Genomic DNA, 15662 nt, shown 5'->3' with positions numbered 1-15662 from the left:
AATTCAGTTAGCCAGGCATGGTGGTGCATGCCTGTAGTCCCAGCTACTTGTGGGGCTAAGGCGGGAGGATCACTTGAGCCCAGGAGGTTGAGGCTGCAGTGAGCTTTTATCGGGCCATGGCACTCCAGCCTGGGCAACATGGCAAAAACTGGTCTCCACAAAAACTACAAAAATTATCTAGGCATGGTGGCACACGCCTGTAGTCCCAGCTACCCAGGGGGCTAAGGCGGGAGGATCACAGGGTCAGAAGTTCAAGATCAGCCTGGGCAACACGGCAAAACCCCACCTATATAAAAAATAAAAAAGTTAGCCGGGTGTGGTAGTGCACGCCTATAGTCCCAGCTACTTGTGGGGCTAAGGCAGGAGGATGGCTTGAGCCCGGGAGGTCAAGGCTGCAGTGAGCTGAGATCCGGCCACTGCACTCCAGCCTCGGCGACAGAGCCAGACTCTGTCTAAAAAAAATAATAATAAAAAATAAAAAAAAAAGATTATCTGTTGGAAATATATATCAAAATAGGCAGAATTCATTTCCAGGAAAGACTAAATTTTAATAAAATTCATTTTCTAGGAGTGTGTCAAAGGTTTCTAACAACATGGTTTTACAGTTTTGGTTAATTGTTCATTAAACTCCATGAGGACAGGAACTTTGGTTTGGTATTGTATCCCCAGCTCCTAGAACAATGCTGGCACATAGTAGATATTCAGTAAACATGTTAGGTGAATACATGAATACATATAGGACCCACAGAAATTGAATTTGTGTGCTACTTTGGGCAAATCTTTTTACTTCTGATCATTTTCCATCATTTTCACCGCTATTTATTAGATCTAGTGCTTTGTCCATGTATTTTCCTTCTTCACATTTTTTAAAATACAGAAGTGGAAAGAATAAGAAAAAGGGAAAACTTTGGTGGTAGAATAAAATGAAATAAATGTGCCTGTTACAAACCCTTGGCTAGGTGCAGTGGGCTCATGCCTGTAATCTCTGCACTTTGGGAGGCTGAGGCAGGCAGATCAACTGATGTCAGGAGTTCAAGACCAGCCTGGCCAACATGGTGTAACCCCATCTCTACTAAAATTACAAAAAAGAAAAAAAAAGAAAATTAGCCAGTTGTGGTGGCGGGGGCCTGTAATCTCAGCTACTCAGGAGGCTGAGGCACAAGAATTGCTTGAACCCAAGAGGCGAAGGTTGCAGTGAGCCGAGATGACACCACTGCATTTCAGCCTAGGCAACAGAGTGAGACTGTCTTTTAAAAAAAAAAAAAAAATGGCCGGGTGTGGTGGCTCACACCTATAATCCCAGCACTTTGGGAGGCCGAGAAGGGCAGATCACGAGGTCAGGAGGTCCAGACCATCCTGGCTAACACGGTGAAACCCTGTTGCTACTAAAAATACAGAAAATTAGCTGGGCGTGGTGGCATGTGCCTGTAGTCTCAGCTACTCAGGAGGCTAAGGCAGGAGAATCGCTTCAGCCTGGGAGACAGAGGTTGCAGTGAGCTGAGATCACACCACTGCACTCCAGTCTGGGCAACAGAGCGAGACTCTGTCTCAAAAAAAAAAAAAAAAAATTCTCACCAGGCCAGGTATGGTGGCTCATGCCTGTAATTACAACCTTTTGGGAGGCCAAGGCAAGAGGATTACTTAAGGCCAGAAGTTCAAGACCAGCATCATAAGCAAGGCCCTGTCCCTACAGAAAAGGGATGGATGGCTTGAGCCCATGAGTTTGAAGCTGCAGTGAGCTATGATGGAGTCACTGCACTCCAGCCTTGAGTGATAGCAAGACCCACCCATGCTGGAGTGCAGTGGCGTGATCTCAGCTCACTGCAGCCTCCACTTCCCGGGTTCAAGCAATTCTGCCTGAGCCTCCCAAATAGCTGGGATTACAGGCACGCACCACCATGCCCGGCTATTTTTTGTGTTTTTAGTAGAGACGGGGTTTCACCATGTTGGCTAGGCTAATCTCAAACTCTTGACCTCAAGTGATCCACCTGCCTCAGCCTCCCAAATTGCTGGGATACAAGCGTGAGTCACTGTGCCCGGCCCAAGACGCTATCTCTTAAGAAAAAACAAAAACAAACCTGACTGTATAAAGAAATTAAAATCATTAGGATGTTGATTTCAAGAGAAACTTCTTAAATGGATATTTATGGGCAAAGACTAGGATTGCCTGAATCCACTAAATGAAAGTATAAATAAGCCAGGTGTGGTTACTCACGCGTGTAATCCCAGCACTTTTGGAGGCTGAGGCGGGAGGATTGCTTGAGCTCAGGACCAGCCTGGGTGACACAGTGAGACCTCATGTCTACTAAAATTCAGTTAGCCAGGCATGGTGGTGCATGCCTGTAGTCCCAGCTACTTGTGGGGCTAAGGCGGGAGGATCACTTGAGCCCAGGAGGTTGAGGCTTCATTTAGTCCTGACTGTGCCACTGTGCTCCAGCCTGGGCAACAGAGTGAGACCTTTTCTCAATAAAAATAATAATAGTAGTAAATAAATAAAGTGTAAGTAGTTGGATCAGTCAGAATAAACAGGGATATAAAATAATGTTGAAAGCCATGATGAAAAGTTTCGAGTTGATTATATTCACATAAATGCATGAAGGAAGTAATAGAAATACCAGAAGAAATAAATAAAAATCTAGTTGGGAAGTGAGATTTTTAACAAAAAATACGATTTCTTAACCAAGGAATAAAAGCTTGGGTTGCAGCAGGCTGGCCAGTGAAACCCTCTGGAACAGGAAAAAGAACCCTTTCTCTGCTGTGTCCCTTCAGCACCCTCTAGTGACCAGTTGTCACATCATGTATGCTGACAAAGGAGAAATGTTTACTAACGGTTTACCTCTGTGATCACAGAACTGGCAAAGGAGGGTGAATTTGGAGCTCAGAGGCAATAAGTTGACAGCTGACACAGGCATCTAGTTTATCATTGGACATCAGTTAAGACAGTGTTTATCTTTGTGAGAAAAAACACTTGGGAAACCAGATTTTGTATATGCAGTACAGTTGGTGTTGTGGTAGTTTAATTGCATACTGATCTGCTAGTCTTGCTTTTAGCAAATTTTCATGTTGCATACTTTTAAATGTGTTTGTTTTAAAATCTTTATTTCTTGGGATGGAGGGTGTATTATACTATTAAAACAAATTGCATTAAAGTAAATACTAATATACTTATTCTGCTTTAGAAAGTAATGCTTGAATTGGAATCCATTGTAAGAAATTCTGATTCCTTGTTCTTTCTCTTTCTCATTTCCTAGGTGATCCAGATTAATCTGAATTCAATAGTTCCATCTGTTAGTGGTCCAAAAAGACCTCAAGATAGAGTTGCTGTGACAGATATGAAAAGCGATTTCCAGGCTTGCTTAAATGAAAAGGTAGGTTACTTTATTGTTAGTAGTAAAGAACTAACAAGGTGACCCATAAACTCAATTCACTGCTATGTTTTATATATTATGGCACACACCAGCAGCCCCCTTATTTTCCTTCTGTCTGATGTGCCAGTCAGTCATTTGGTACAGTTCCATTGTGAGGATCAGAGATTGATTGTGTCTACTTAAATTAAAATTATATACAATTTAAAGTTGAGTTTGTTAGTCACAGTAGTCTCATTTTTAAATGCTGAATAACTACATATGGGTCTTGTATTGATGAACAGCATAGATAATTGAATACATCATCACAGAAACTTTCTTTTTTTTTTTTTTTTGAGACAGAGTCTCACTTTGTTGCCCAAGCTGGAGTGCAGAGGCACAATCTCGGCTCACTGCAACCTCTCCCTCCCGGGATCAAGTGATTCTCCTGCCTCAGCCCCCAAAGTAGTTGGGATTAACAGGCGTCTACCATCATTGCTGGCTAATTTTTGTATTTTTAGTAGAGACAGGGTTTCACCATGTTGGCCAGACTGGTCTGGTCTTCACCTCCTGACCTCAAGTGATCTGCCCACCTCAGCCTCCCAAAGTGCTGGGATTATAGCCATGAGCCACCACACCTGGCCTGCTCTCATAAAATTTGGTAAATGTGACTGAATAGCAGGTGGTCTCTGGCTTTTTGGGGTCTGTGTTTTCTGTCTCAGAATCACAGGTTTAGTCTTGTCACTTTCTCTATTCTGAGATCTCTAGTACTTGGCTTTCCTTTCAGAGCCTTTCTTTTTATGATTTCTTGACTTTTTGTTCAGAAAATGTTAAACTTGTACAAAAACAAAATAGTCCACTGAATTGCCATGTACCTGTCAATTAGCTTCAATAATTAGCAACTCATAGCCAGTCTTGTTTCAGCTATACCGCACTGACACACATAGGATCCCTTTGGAGGAAATCTTCGGGGTCATTTTAGCAGAAAAAAACATGTGCCATCTCTTGAGAATTACTGTAAACAGGGATGATTAAGAACAACAAAGCCAAATAAGATCTGGATTCTGAGTGGTAGGCTGGACTTTCTTAGTAGATAAAAATTTTGCTTGTGAACATACCAGACTCCTATTGTGCCTATGCAGATTTATGCTTCAGCTGAGTTAAACAACTACTGAATGTTATGGGCCTTGAGCATCACTCACAAATATGATTTTAATGTTAAATCATCAGATGTCCAGTCTGCTATGTTTTCTGCCCGTATTTTATTCTGTACATACTCAGAATATTTAGTTTATATTTCTGTGGAAATTTATATAGGTTGGATTTAAAGGCTTCCAAATTGCAGCTGAAAAACAAAAGGATATTGTCTCCATTCATTATGAAGGAAGTGAATATAAGCTGTCTCATGGATCAGTGGTCATTGCTGCAGTTATCAGTTGTACCAATAATTGCAATCCATCTGTCATGCTTGCTGCAGGTGGGTTGTAGTTTATGGCCATACTTTTTTTTTTCCTTAATTATTGTTAGCTTTTCTGTTATTGTAACTTCCTGTTTCTTAGATGATGCAAGAGTGTCTACATTTGATATTGAGACTTTCTAGTATTTTAGTTAGGTCTTAAGGAGCCTGAGTTTGATTTATGTTATTTTGTTTTTATTACACTGAAGGTAAATTTACTGTTTACTATAACTTACCTATCAATTAATTTTAGGTTGTATCTGCTTCTCTTGTTAATTTAGAACTATAGTTACTTAGCAGGTATTTCTTGATTATCTAGAAGTTAACCATAACACTGTGGAAGATTTCATTAAAAGTTATAAAAGTAGTAAAAGATCATTGTCTTGGCAAGGATTGTAAATGAAATCAATTTGTATGCCCATTGGAACATTTCCTTCGATGTATAAAACCATGTATAATGTGTTACATTCCCCTTAGCTTATTGTAATTATGAGTTTAAAATGGTTCACTTTAGAAAAAAGAAAAGAAGAAAGAAAAAAAAGATGGTTTTGTTAATGTGTACTTATATGTGTGCATCTTTTGTTTCCAGTTGTGTGAATGATGTCAGCCTGTATCTTAATAATTTTCAACATGAAGGCTAATATATTTACTGTAATTTTAAATTTGTTGTAAATGAAGCAAATCAGTAGAATAAAGTGGAAAAACTAATGACAATAAGTTTATGAATTCATACTTTAATCTGAATTGGAGATGAATCTGTTAAATAAATTACTTCTCACTTTTTGCTTGAATATGAGTGAGAGAGGGAAAGAAACATTGCCATAATAAATCATTGTTTCTTGGCTGTGCAGGTCTTTTGGCTAAAAAGGCTGTTGAAGCTGGTCTACGTGTTAAACCTTATATAAGAACAAGTTTATCACCAGGCAGTGGGATGGTTACACATTACCTCAGTTCAAGTGGAGTATTACCATATCTCAGTAAGCTTGGGTAAGTGACAGCTATCGCTCTTCATATTGATATTGATGTTCAGTAGGTACTGAAGCTGCTTGTTTGTGCCTTTCATACACAAAGAGAAGATAGTCAGGCGTGGTGGCTGATGCCTGTAATCCCAGCACTTTGGGAGGCCGAGGCAGGCGGATCACAAGGTCAGGAGATCGAGACCACGGTGAAACCCCATCTCTACTAAAAATACAAAAAAAAATTAGCCGGGTGCTGTGGCTGGCGCCTGTTGTCCCAGCTACTTGGGAGGCTGAGGCAGGAGAATGGCGTGAACCCGGGAGGCGGAGCTTGTAGTAAGCCGGGATCTCGCCACTGCACTCCAGACTGGGCGACAGAGCAAGACTCCATCTCAAAGAAAAAAAAGAAGATAGAGGCCGGGCGTGGTGGCTCACGCCTGTAATCCCAGCACTTTGGGAGGCCGAGGAAGGTGGATCACGAGGTCAGGAGATCGAGACCATCCTGGCTAACACGGTGAAACCCCGTCTCTACTAAAAATACAAAAAATTAGCTGGGCAAGGTGGCGTGTGCCTGTAGTCCCAGCTACTCAGGAGGTTGAGGCAGGAGAATGGTGTGAACCCGGGAGGCAGAGCTTGCAGTGAGCCGAGATTGCGCCACTGCACTCCAGCCTGAGGGACAGAGCGAGACACTCTCTCAAAAAACAACAACAACAACAAAAAGAAGATAGAAAAAATGTGCTTTAGTTTTACTTGCTACCTTGCCATTACCATACAATTTTTGATGCCTTATCACTCAGGAAACACTTATTGGGCATATCAAATGAGCAAAGCACCAGCTCAGATACACAGAAGTAGGAGATGTGGTCTTAGCTTCAAGATACTTAGTTGGAAAGAAAAGACAAACAAGTACAACCAAATAACAGTTACAGTATAAGAAAAGATACCAAGTATACACAATGTATATACTTGTGTAGGTCAGTTGTGTAGGTCAGTTCAAAAAAAGAAAGAAATCTTACAGTTTGCATTTATTAACTGAAAATTGTCATAATTTTAGTTTTATGAGGTTATTGGGTCTTTAATATGTAAGTTTTAAGTTGTCCCCGAACCTTGGAGAAAGTAACTTATGTTTTTTGGGCTGGGCGGGGTCGCTCACGCCTGTAATTCCAACACTTTGGGAGGCCGAGGCAGGTAAATCACGAGGCCAGGAGTTTGAGACCAGCCTGGCCAATATGGTAAAACTCCGTCTCTACTAAAAATACCAAAATTAGCCAGGCATGGTGATGCACACCTGCAGTCCCAACTACTCAGGAGGCTGAGGCAGAAGAATTGCTTTAACCCGGGAAGCAGAGGTTGCAGTGAGCCGAGATCATGCCACTGTACTCCAGTCTGGGCAAGACAGCAAGACTCCATCTCAAAAAAAAAAAAAAATTACATACGTTTTTATGTAATCCAAAACAATTTATGCTAGCTGTGCAGGAATTTTTTGCTTTTGAGACAGTGTCTTGCTCTGTTGCCCACACTGGAGTGCAGTGGTGCAGTCACAGCTCATTGCAGCCTCGACCTCCTAGGCTCAAGCAGTCTTCCTACCTCACCCTCCTGAGTAGCTGGGACCACAGGTGTACACCACCACACCCAGCTAATTTTTATATTTTTAGCAGAGACAGAGTTTCGCCATGTTGGCCAGGCTTGTCTCAACCTCGTTGCCTCAAGTGATCCGCTCATCTCAGACCGGATTACAGTCCTGAGCCACCACACCCAGCCTAGCTATATTTTCAGTGTGTGTTTTGGAACATATGAGTCATCAGTTCCTTTGCAAAATGGATAAATTTTAGATTTTTTTGCTTTTAGAATAGCATCTGAAAGTAATTTAGAGGACTGTGCCTGTAATCTTTTAGTTGTATCATCTTGGATTTATTGTCAAGGAGTCTTCTTGGGTTTAACTGGTTGATAATTAAGAGATTACTCCTATTAGAGTGCCCAGTTACAGTGCCTCTTTTGGGACCTTTGGTCAGGTTATTATAGCCAGGTCCTCTTTACATTTTAAACCCTTGGATGGAAGTACAGAATCAATTATTTTAAAAGGTCATGTTATATTCCTAGCAAGTAGTATTTGGGGGAATTCTCTTGTGCAGTGATAAGTGCTGTTAAGGCTCTTCAAAGGTTTGCATTCAGCTTTGAGACCCGCCTGAGCATTTTTATTTTTTATTTTACAAAAAAAGTAGCTGGGCCTGGTGGTGAACGCCTGTGGCCCCAGCTACTCAGGAGGCTAAGGAGCAGAATTGCTTGAGCCCAGGAGGTTAAGGCTGCAGTGAGTTGGTTCAAATAGCATGCCTGAGAGTTAGACTTGATTGCTCAGAATGTTGTGAAGTGAATATATTGATGAAGGTTAATCCATGTGTCATGAATAGTCTTTTAAGTAATCTTATTACAGTGATAGAATTACAAGATAAGACTTGTCCTTTCTCTACAAATATTGTGATGTGCTATTCAGTCACATTTTTTTTTTGAAATGCAGATTTGAAATCGTTGGTTATGGATGTTCAACTTGTGTGGGAAATACAGCCCCCTTATCAGAAGCAGTTTTAAATGCAGTAAAACAGGTAAAATGTGTGGATCGTCAAGACATCTAAATGATTTTCTTAACTATGTTTTGTTATTAAATTATAGAAAATATATATTGATGTGTTTATATTTCTGTAAACTCTGCACCTCTTGGCAGTTGTAACCTGTGAATGTTTAAATGATTCAAAGACTCATTTGTAGATCCTTGAAATAATTCCTTCATAATATAAGGAATTGATTTCGTTTATTCGCAAGATGGATAGTTCTATATTTAAAAATTAGTAATATGTTTTTTGGTTAATCTCGCCCTCAGACTTTAAGATTGCTTATATATGATTATCCAAATTTGTACCATCTCTAGAATTGAATATGTTTGTGTGTTTGTGTTTTTTTTTCAGGGTGATTTGGTTACCTGTGGAATTTTATCTGGAAACAAAAATTTTGAAGGTCGTCTTTGTGATTGTGTTCGTGCCAATTATCTTGCCTCTCCACCCTTAGTGGTAGCTTATGCCATAGCAGGCACAGTGAATATAGATTTCCAGACAGAACCTTTAGGTATCTTTTCCTTTATGTATATGTATACCTACACATATATTTCCCCATAGAAGTCATTATATTTTTGAAATGTTTCTTAGACCATCTATTCTTTGAATTATTTCAGGAAAACTTATGATAATGTATAGTTATTAATTTCTGTGTTTATGTGAAGAAAATAAAATGTGCAGGTAATTAGTTCTTCTAGCCGCTTAAGCCTGAAGCACCCAGTTGAATCATTTACTTGATGTCCATAATATGTCTTTGAAAAGGTATGAACATTTTCAGAGAGTTATTTTTTTACTGAGTGTCATGTTCAAAAATTTTAACCAGGTACTGACCCCACTGGCAAGAACATTTACCTGCATGATATTTGGCCTAGTCGAGAAGAAGTTCATCGAGTAGAGGAAGAACATGTTATACTATCCATGTTTAAAGCATTAAAAGATAAAATAGAAGTAAGAGTCTTACATGTTTCTTAAGTAGTTTAATCAATTTGCAGTGTTCTTTTATTTCATATATCTTCTGACTAGAATAAAAATAAAAATTACATTATTTTGAGTGCGGTTTTCGATGTGTAATAGTTTGTATCTGGAATCTATAATTAAAAAGCAAATGGCGGCTGGACACAGTGGCTCATGTCTGTAATCCCAGCACTTTGGGAGGCCGAGGCAGGTGGATCACCTGAGGTCAGGAGCTCAAGACCAGCCTGACCAACATGGAGAAACCCCATCTCCACCAAAAATACAAAAAAATTAGCCAGGTGTGGTGGCGCATGCCTGTAATCCCAGCTATTCAGGAGGCTGAGGCAGGAGAATCGCTTGAACCCGGGAAGCAGAGGTTGCGGTGATCCGAAATCGTGCCATTGCACTACAACCTGGGCAACAAGAGCAAAACTCCATCTCAAAAAAAAAAAAAAAAGAAAGAAAGAAAATGTCTTAGAGTTATCAGAACTGATTAGTGTTGATTGGATGATCCGTGCAGCAAACCATCATGGCACACATTTACCTATGTAACAAACCTGCACATCCTGCATATGTACCCCAGAAGTTAAAATAAAAGTTGAGGAGGAAAAGAAAGAATTGATTAGGTGTTCAGAATACATCAGTGAACAAAACCCAGAATTCTCCTGGGGAGAGGCAAATAAGCTGTAAAGAGAATAATTATATAAATTATGCAATTTTTTTTATTATTATTTATTTTTTGGTGTTTCTTGGGAGATGGCGCCCCACTCTGTCACCCAGGCTGGAGTGCAGTGGCCTGAAGCAGCTCACTGCAGCCTTAACCTCCTGGACTCAAGCAATCCTGCTCCTCAGCCTCCCAAGTAACTGGGGCCGCAGGCACTCACCACCAGGCCCAGCTAAGTTTTTTATTTTTTGTAAAATAAAAAATAAAGATGCTCAGGCTGGTTTCAAACTCCTGGACTCAAGTGATCCGCCCGTCTCGGCCTCCCAAAGTGCTGGGATTACAGGCTTGAGCCACCGTGCCCGGCTAGTTTGAAGGCTTTGATGTGGAACAAATACATTGAAAAAGCAGAGGTTTTTCTCCATTATAACATTCTTAGACATTAACAGCATACCTCATACATGCTTAATCTCTCCGTAGCAACTTGTAGAAATCTTTCTAAATTCTTTAACTTTTTTGGACTCTGTAGTCTTTATGTTCAGTTTATATTGAAACTTTCCCCTTACAGTGTACCTGGAGATCTGGTATGCTAGAATTTGAGGAGCCAATTTTTAATCATTCTGTCCAAAAACCTCATGAGTTTTTACAATGCACTGTTTTGGCTGGGCATGGTGGCTAATGCCTATAATCCTGAGCTCAGGAGTTTAAGACGAGCTCAGGAGTTTAAGACCTGCCTGGGCAAAAATAAAAATTTTAAATTAAAAAAAAAAGAATACACTATCTTAATTTTCTTTCCAAATGGATAAGGCCTATTTTTGTTGTTTTTGTTCTGACCTAAGTACTGTTTTATTTGATCATTTTCATGCGCCTCTTCTTCTGAGCCCTTTTAACTGTATTCACAGATGGGGAATAAACGGTGGAATTCCTTAGAAGCACCGGATTCAGTTTTGTTTCCATGGGACTTAAAGTCTACTTATATCAGATGCCCTTCATTTTTTGATAAACTCGTAAGTACTGTTTGACTATTTGATCTTTTAAAGATTGTTATAAACTAAGAAGTCTTGTAAAGAGTTAAATGCCTTGAACTTTTACCTTCTAGACCAAAGAGCCAGTTGCACTCCAGGCTATTGAAAATGCCCATGTCTTATTATATTTGGGAGACTCCGTCACAACAGATCATATATCACCTGCAGGAAGTATCGCTAGGAATAGTGCTGCCGCTAAGTATTTGACAAACAGAGGGTATGTGTACATGGCTTTAGAGTGTTTTTGTTTTTTCTTGTTTCTTACTGATTAGGAGGCTTCTATTGGTCATGTTCCTTTTTTCCAGTAAAAACATGCTATCATAGGTATCTGACTGCCAATGTGTTTGTCTTAAGCAAGAATGGAGAGTGGAGGGGGGCGGGTACCTTCTGTACCTGTCTTTGCTTGTGACTTTAGACATTGAAATTACAATTTTAAATTGAGCCCTTATAGTCTTAATAAACAGCTGATTGGAAATAAGATTTTTCTTTTTCAGTGCTACTTTATTGAAAAATCAGCTTGGTTTTACCTACCAAATGAAGCCTGCTCATTTGGTTAAAACCAGCTTCCCATTATGAGAGTAAAGAATTTAAATGTGTATTTCATGGGCTGTAAAATGTACATGTGTGAGGCTGGGAATGATGTGTATCAAATCAAAAGACAATGAATTTCTGCTTCATGAGCCTAAAATTTTATAGGAACAATAAATGTAAATGTAAAGGCTATTTATATTGGAGATAAAAATTTTAAACTAGTAAGATTTTATTTCATTTCTACATGATTAATCATGTAGAGTTGCGCTGTTATCAAAGGACTGTTTTGACAGTGAGACAAAGTTTTGCTAAAAGCAGAATTTGTAGTACTGCTACCTGATTAGCTTATTGGATGCTTGTTTGATGCTTGTGTAATTAAAATGACAAGCTTTTTCATTGAAATTTATTTATTTATTTATTTATTTTTGAGACAGCCTCACTCTGTCGCCCAGGCTGGAGTGCAGTGGTGCAATCTCAGCTCACTGCCACCTCTGCATCCCAGATTCAAGTGATTCTCCTGCCTCAGCCTCCCAAGTAGCTGGAATTACAGGCACATGCCACCATGCCCAGAGAGTTTTTGTATTTTTTTTTTTTTTTTCTGAGACGGAGTCTCACTTTGTTGCCCAGACTGGAGTGCAGTGGCTGGATCTCTGCTTACTGCAAGCTCCGCCTCCCGGGTTTACGCCATTCTCCTGCCTCAGCCTCCCGAGTAGCTGGGACTGCAGGCGCCTGCCACCTCGCCTGGCTAGTTTTTTGTATTTTTAGTAGAGACGGGGTTTCACCGTGTTAGCCAGGATGGTCTCGATCTCCTGACCTCGTGATCCGCCCGTCTGGGCCTCCCAAAGTGCTGGGATTACAGGCTTGAGCCACCGCGCCCGGCCGAGTTTTTGTATTTTTAGTAGAGACGGGGTTTCACCACGTTGGCCAGGCTGGTCTCAAACTCCTGACCAAGTGATCTGCCCACCTCGGCTGCCCAAATTGCTGGGATTACAGGCATGAGCCACTGTGCCTGGCCAAAATGTCAATATAGCTTGTCTTGACATGTGATAATATTGCATAGCTTTTATTATAAAGTGGTGAGAAATAAGTTTTCTTTTCTATAAATATTTTTTTGTTGTGATTTCCATCTTCATCATAATTGTGACATACTTCCAAAAAATAAAAACAGTCAACACTTCTCTCAAATGTACAATTTTTGTAATTATTATGCCTTCTGGTATGTATTTCTTAGCACATTTAATCCAGTAGTGTTCATCAATTAGAATTTTCTAAAAATAAAGACACTCAAACCTCCTAATACTCCCACCCTGAAGTAAGAATTTAAATGCACAAATTTAGAGTATTGTTGCCTCTGCGTAAAAGACCAGATCAGAGGCCGATGAAAGTCAGTTGTTGCTTGTTGACATACTCATGTTCAGTTATTTTTCCCTAAAACATTATATATAGTCACTAATCCAGTGGCAATACCCCTAGCACCCAGATTATGTTTTCTAAATACTATTTCCCAGTATGGTGACACAGTGCTTCATGGAGAAATTAGTGATTCCAGATCTGGGACTGGAAAATGTACACGATTTTACCAAAAATTACCAAGATTACCAAAAACAAGGGAGTTGTCAAGAGACCATCAGTCTTCTGTCTAAAGGTCTCAGGGCCAGGACCAGCTCATTAGCTTGAAAACTGGTAAATATTATCAATTCTTTAACCAGCCTTTCCTGTATGGAATGTATTTCAGGATAACCAAATCATTGATGAAGGAAAGTTTGTCTTTTGTTTGTTTGTTTGTAGAGACAGGGTCTCACTCTTGCCCGGGCTGGAGGGCAGTGGCAGTTGGCCCTCTGCTGCCTGGAACTCCTGGGCTCAAGCACTCCTCCTGTCACACCCTCCTGAGTAGCTTGGGACTACAGGCTCACACCGTCATGCCTGCATAATTTTTAAAGTTTTTGTAGAGATGAGATCTCCCTTTGTTGCACAGGCTGGTCTCCAACACATGGGCTCAAGCATTCCTCCCACTTTGACCTCCCAAAGTGCTGGTATTGCAGGTAGGAGCCACCATGTCTGCTGGAAAGTTTTTCTTTATAGAACTTTTATAGCTAAAAAATGAAGAAGGAATGGGTGAAGTATAGTGTCACTATTTTACAGTCTCTAGTAAAATAAGCAATCTAGACCACAATGAGCTGGTAACATTCCAGGAAAAGACAATTGGCTATCTTGTGCCTCCTGATAGAAGTACACATGACCTATGAAGCATTGTTGCCAAAAATTAAAAACCCAAATCTTATCAAGCCACTGGATCTAACGTGATTTACAAGAACAGAAGGCAGAAGAACTTGTTAAATGATCCATGGAGATGCAGTCAACACAATGTGGGTACAAAAAACTATACAAGTGACTTTATTTCATCAGATAGAGCACAAGCAGGAGGAAGGAGAGGGAACATATACTGTCACTCCTTGGTATAGATGTGGGATTGGTTCCAGGACCACCCATGTATACCCAAATGCACACATACTGAATTCCTACAGAATTCATGCAGAGGCCACATGCATGAAAAATCGTATTTGCAGTTTTCTGCATCCTGTGAATAATATATTTTCTGTCAGCATTTGGTTGAAAAAAATGGATGTATAAGTGGACCCACACAACTCAAATTTTTATGTTTAAAGGTCAACTGTAGATTAAAACACTTGAGATCAACTGAATGCATTTATGAACTGCATTTGGATCCTGATTTGAACAAGCCAACTTAAAGTAGTTTGGAAATAATCAGTGACATTTGAATATTGACTGACTATCTAAGAAATTATTGTGATTTTTTTTTTTGGTATAAAGATTTTTAAGAGTGTATATCTTTTAGTGAAATGTACTGAAATGTATGCTGTTAAAATATATCTCAGTTTTGCTTCAAAATGATCTAATGGGGTTGACTGTAGAAGAAACCAAGAATCCGTTAAGTTATAGCTTGGTGATAGGCGCGTGGACATTAATGGTTTTGTTTTGTTTTGTTTTGGTTGTGTTTGAAATTTTCTGTGATAAAAAATTTTTTTAGTAAGTCTTACAACTCAATAGTGTGTGATTGTTTTCCATATGTAATGAAAACTGACTTTCATTACTTTCTTGTAGCCTTACCCCTCGTGAATTCAACTCTTACGGAGCTCGAAGAGGTAATGATGCTGTAATGACAAGAGGCACTTTTGCAAATATCAAGCTTTTTAATAAGTTTATTGGAAAACCAGCTCCTAAAACAATTCATTTTCCGTCAGGACAGACGGTGAGGATGCACACAAAGTATTTAGACAATTCTAACTGGATCAAAATTTGTATTAAAGATTTTTGTGTTTGTTTTAATCTACAGCTAGATGTATTTGAGGCTGCAGAGCTGTACCAGAAAGAAGGTATCCCACTGATTATTTTAGCAGGAAAGAAATATGGTTCAGGAAACTCCAGAGACTGGGCTGCCAAAGGACCATATTTACTGGTATTGAATCTTAAAATGTATCATCTTAAGCTTCAAAGAGTTTTAAATGTTCCCTTTTGTCAGTAACATACTGTCAAAGTTTATTTGGACTTTTTAGAGTTATTTGAACCTCATAGGTATAGAGGGTTTTATTTGTTTGTTTCAGTGATCTTAGATAATACTTTGTACTCATCTCGTTAGTATCATTTTAATACTCTTAAGTTTGGTTAAACCTACATCAGTCTTATGTGAAGAAGTCAGCATAATAGAGGGAAAGGAAATTCTGTTTTAAACTATTGTTTTACAATTATTTATATGTATTGATCATTTTTTTTTTTTGGTTTTTTGGTTTTGAGACCATGTCCTTGTCACCCAGACTGGAGTGGAGTGGTGCAGTCACTGCTCTCTGCAGCCATGACCTCCCAGGTGCAATCAGTTCTCCTGTGTCAGCCTCCCAAGTAGCTGGGACTACAGCCATGAGTTACCACCCCTGGCCAATTTTTGTATTATTTGTAGAGATGGGATCTCCCTATTTTGCTCAGGCTGATTTTGAACTTCTAGGCTCAAGTGATCCTCGCTGTGGCCTCCCAACGTGCTGGGATTACAGGCTTGAGCCTCTGTGCCCGGCCCCCACTGTTAATTTTACTTGCCTCCTTTTGATTTAATTTTCTG

General features: G+C 39.7%; 1 protein-coding gene across 1 annotated transcript in view; it reads left to right on the top strand.

Moving 5' to 3' along the window:
* Positions 1–15662, top strand: part of IREB2 (iron-responsive element binding protein 2) — a 63859-nt gene that overhangs the window by 41349 nt on the left and 6848 nt on the right. The window contains exons 11-20 of the mRNA XM_011938416.1: positions 3252–3368; positions 4662–4821; positions 5652–5787; positions 8272–8356; positions 8717–8873; positions 9186–9310; positions 10880–10984; positions 11077–11219; positions 14657–14804; positions 14889–15011. Of these exons, the coding sequence (XP_011793806.1) occupies positions 3252–3368; positions 4662–4821; positions 5652–5787; positions 8272–8356; positions 8717–8873; positions 9186–9310; positions 10880–10984; positions 11077–11219; positions 14657–14804; positions 14889–15011 (1299 nt within the window). The remainder of the gene's footprint in view (positions 1–3251; positions 3369–4661; positions 4822–5651; positions 5788–8271; positions 8357–8716; positions 8874–9185; positions 9311–10879; positions 10985–11076; positions 11220–14656; positions 14805–14888; positions 15012–15662) is intronic.

Source organism: Colobus angolensis, unplaced genomic scaffold, assembly GCF_000951035.1.
Source record: "Colobus angolensis palliatus isolate OR3802 unplaced genomic scaffold, Cang.pa_1.0 Scaffold172, whole genome shotgun sequence".
Taxonomy (NCBI): Eukaryota; Metazoa; Chordata; class Mammalia; order Primates; family Cercopithecidae; genus Colobus; species Colobus angolensis.
The sequence above is the reverse complement of the archived record's forward strand: the minus strand, read 5'-3'. Positions and strand labels throughout refer to the sequence as shown.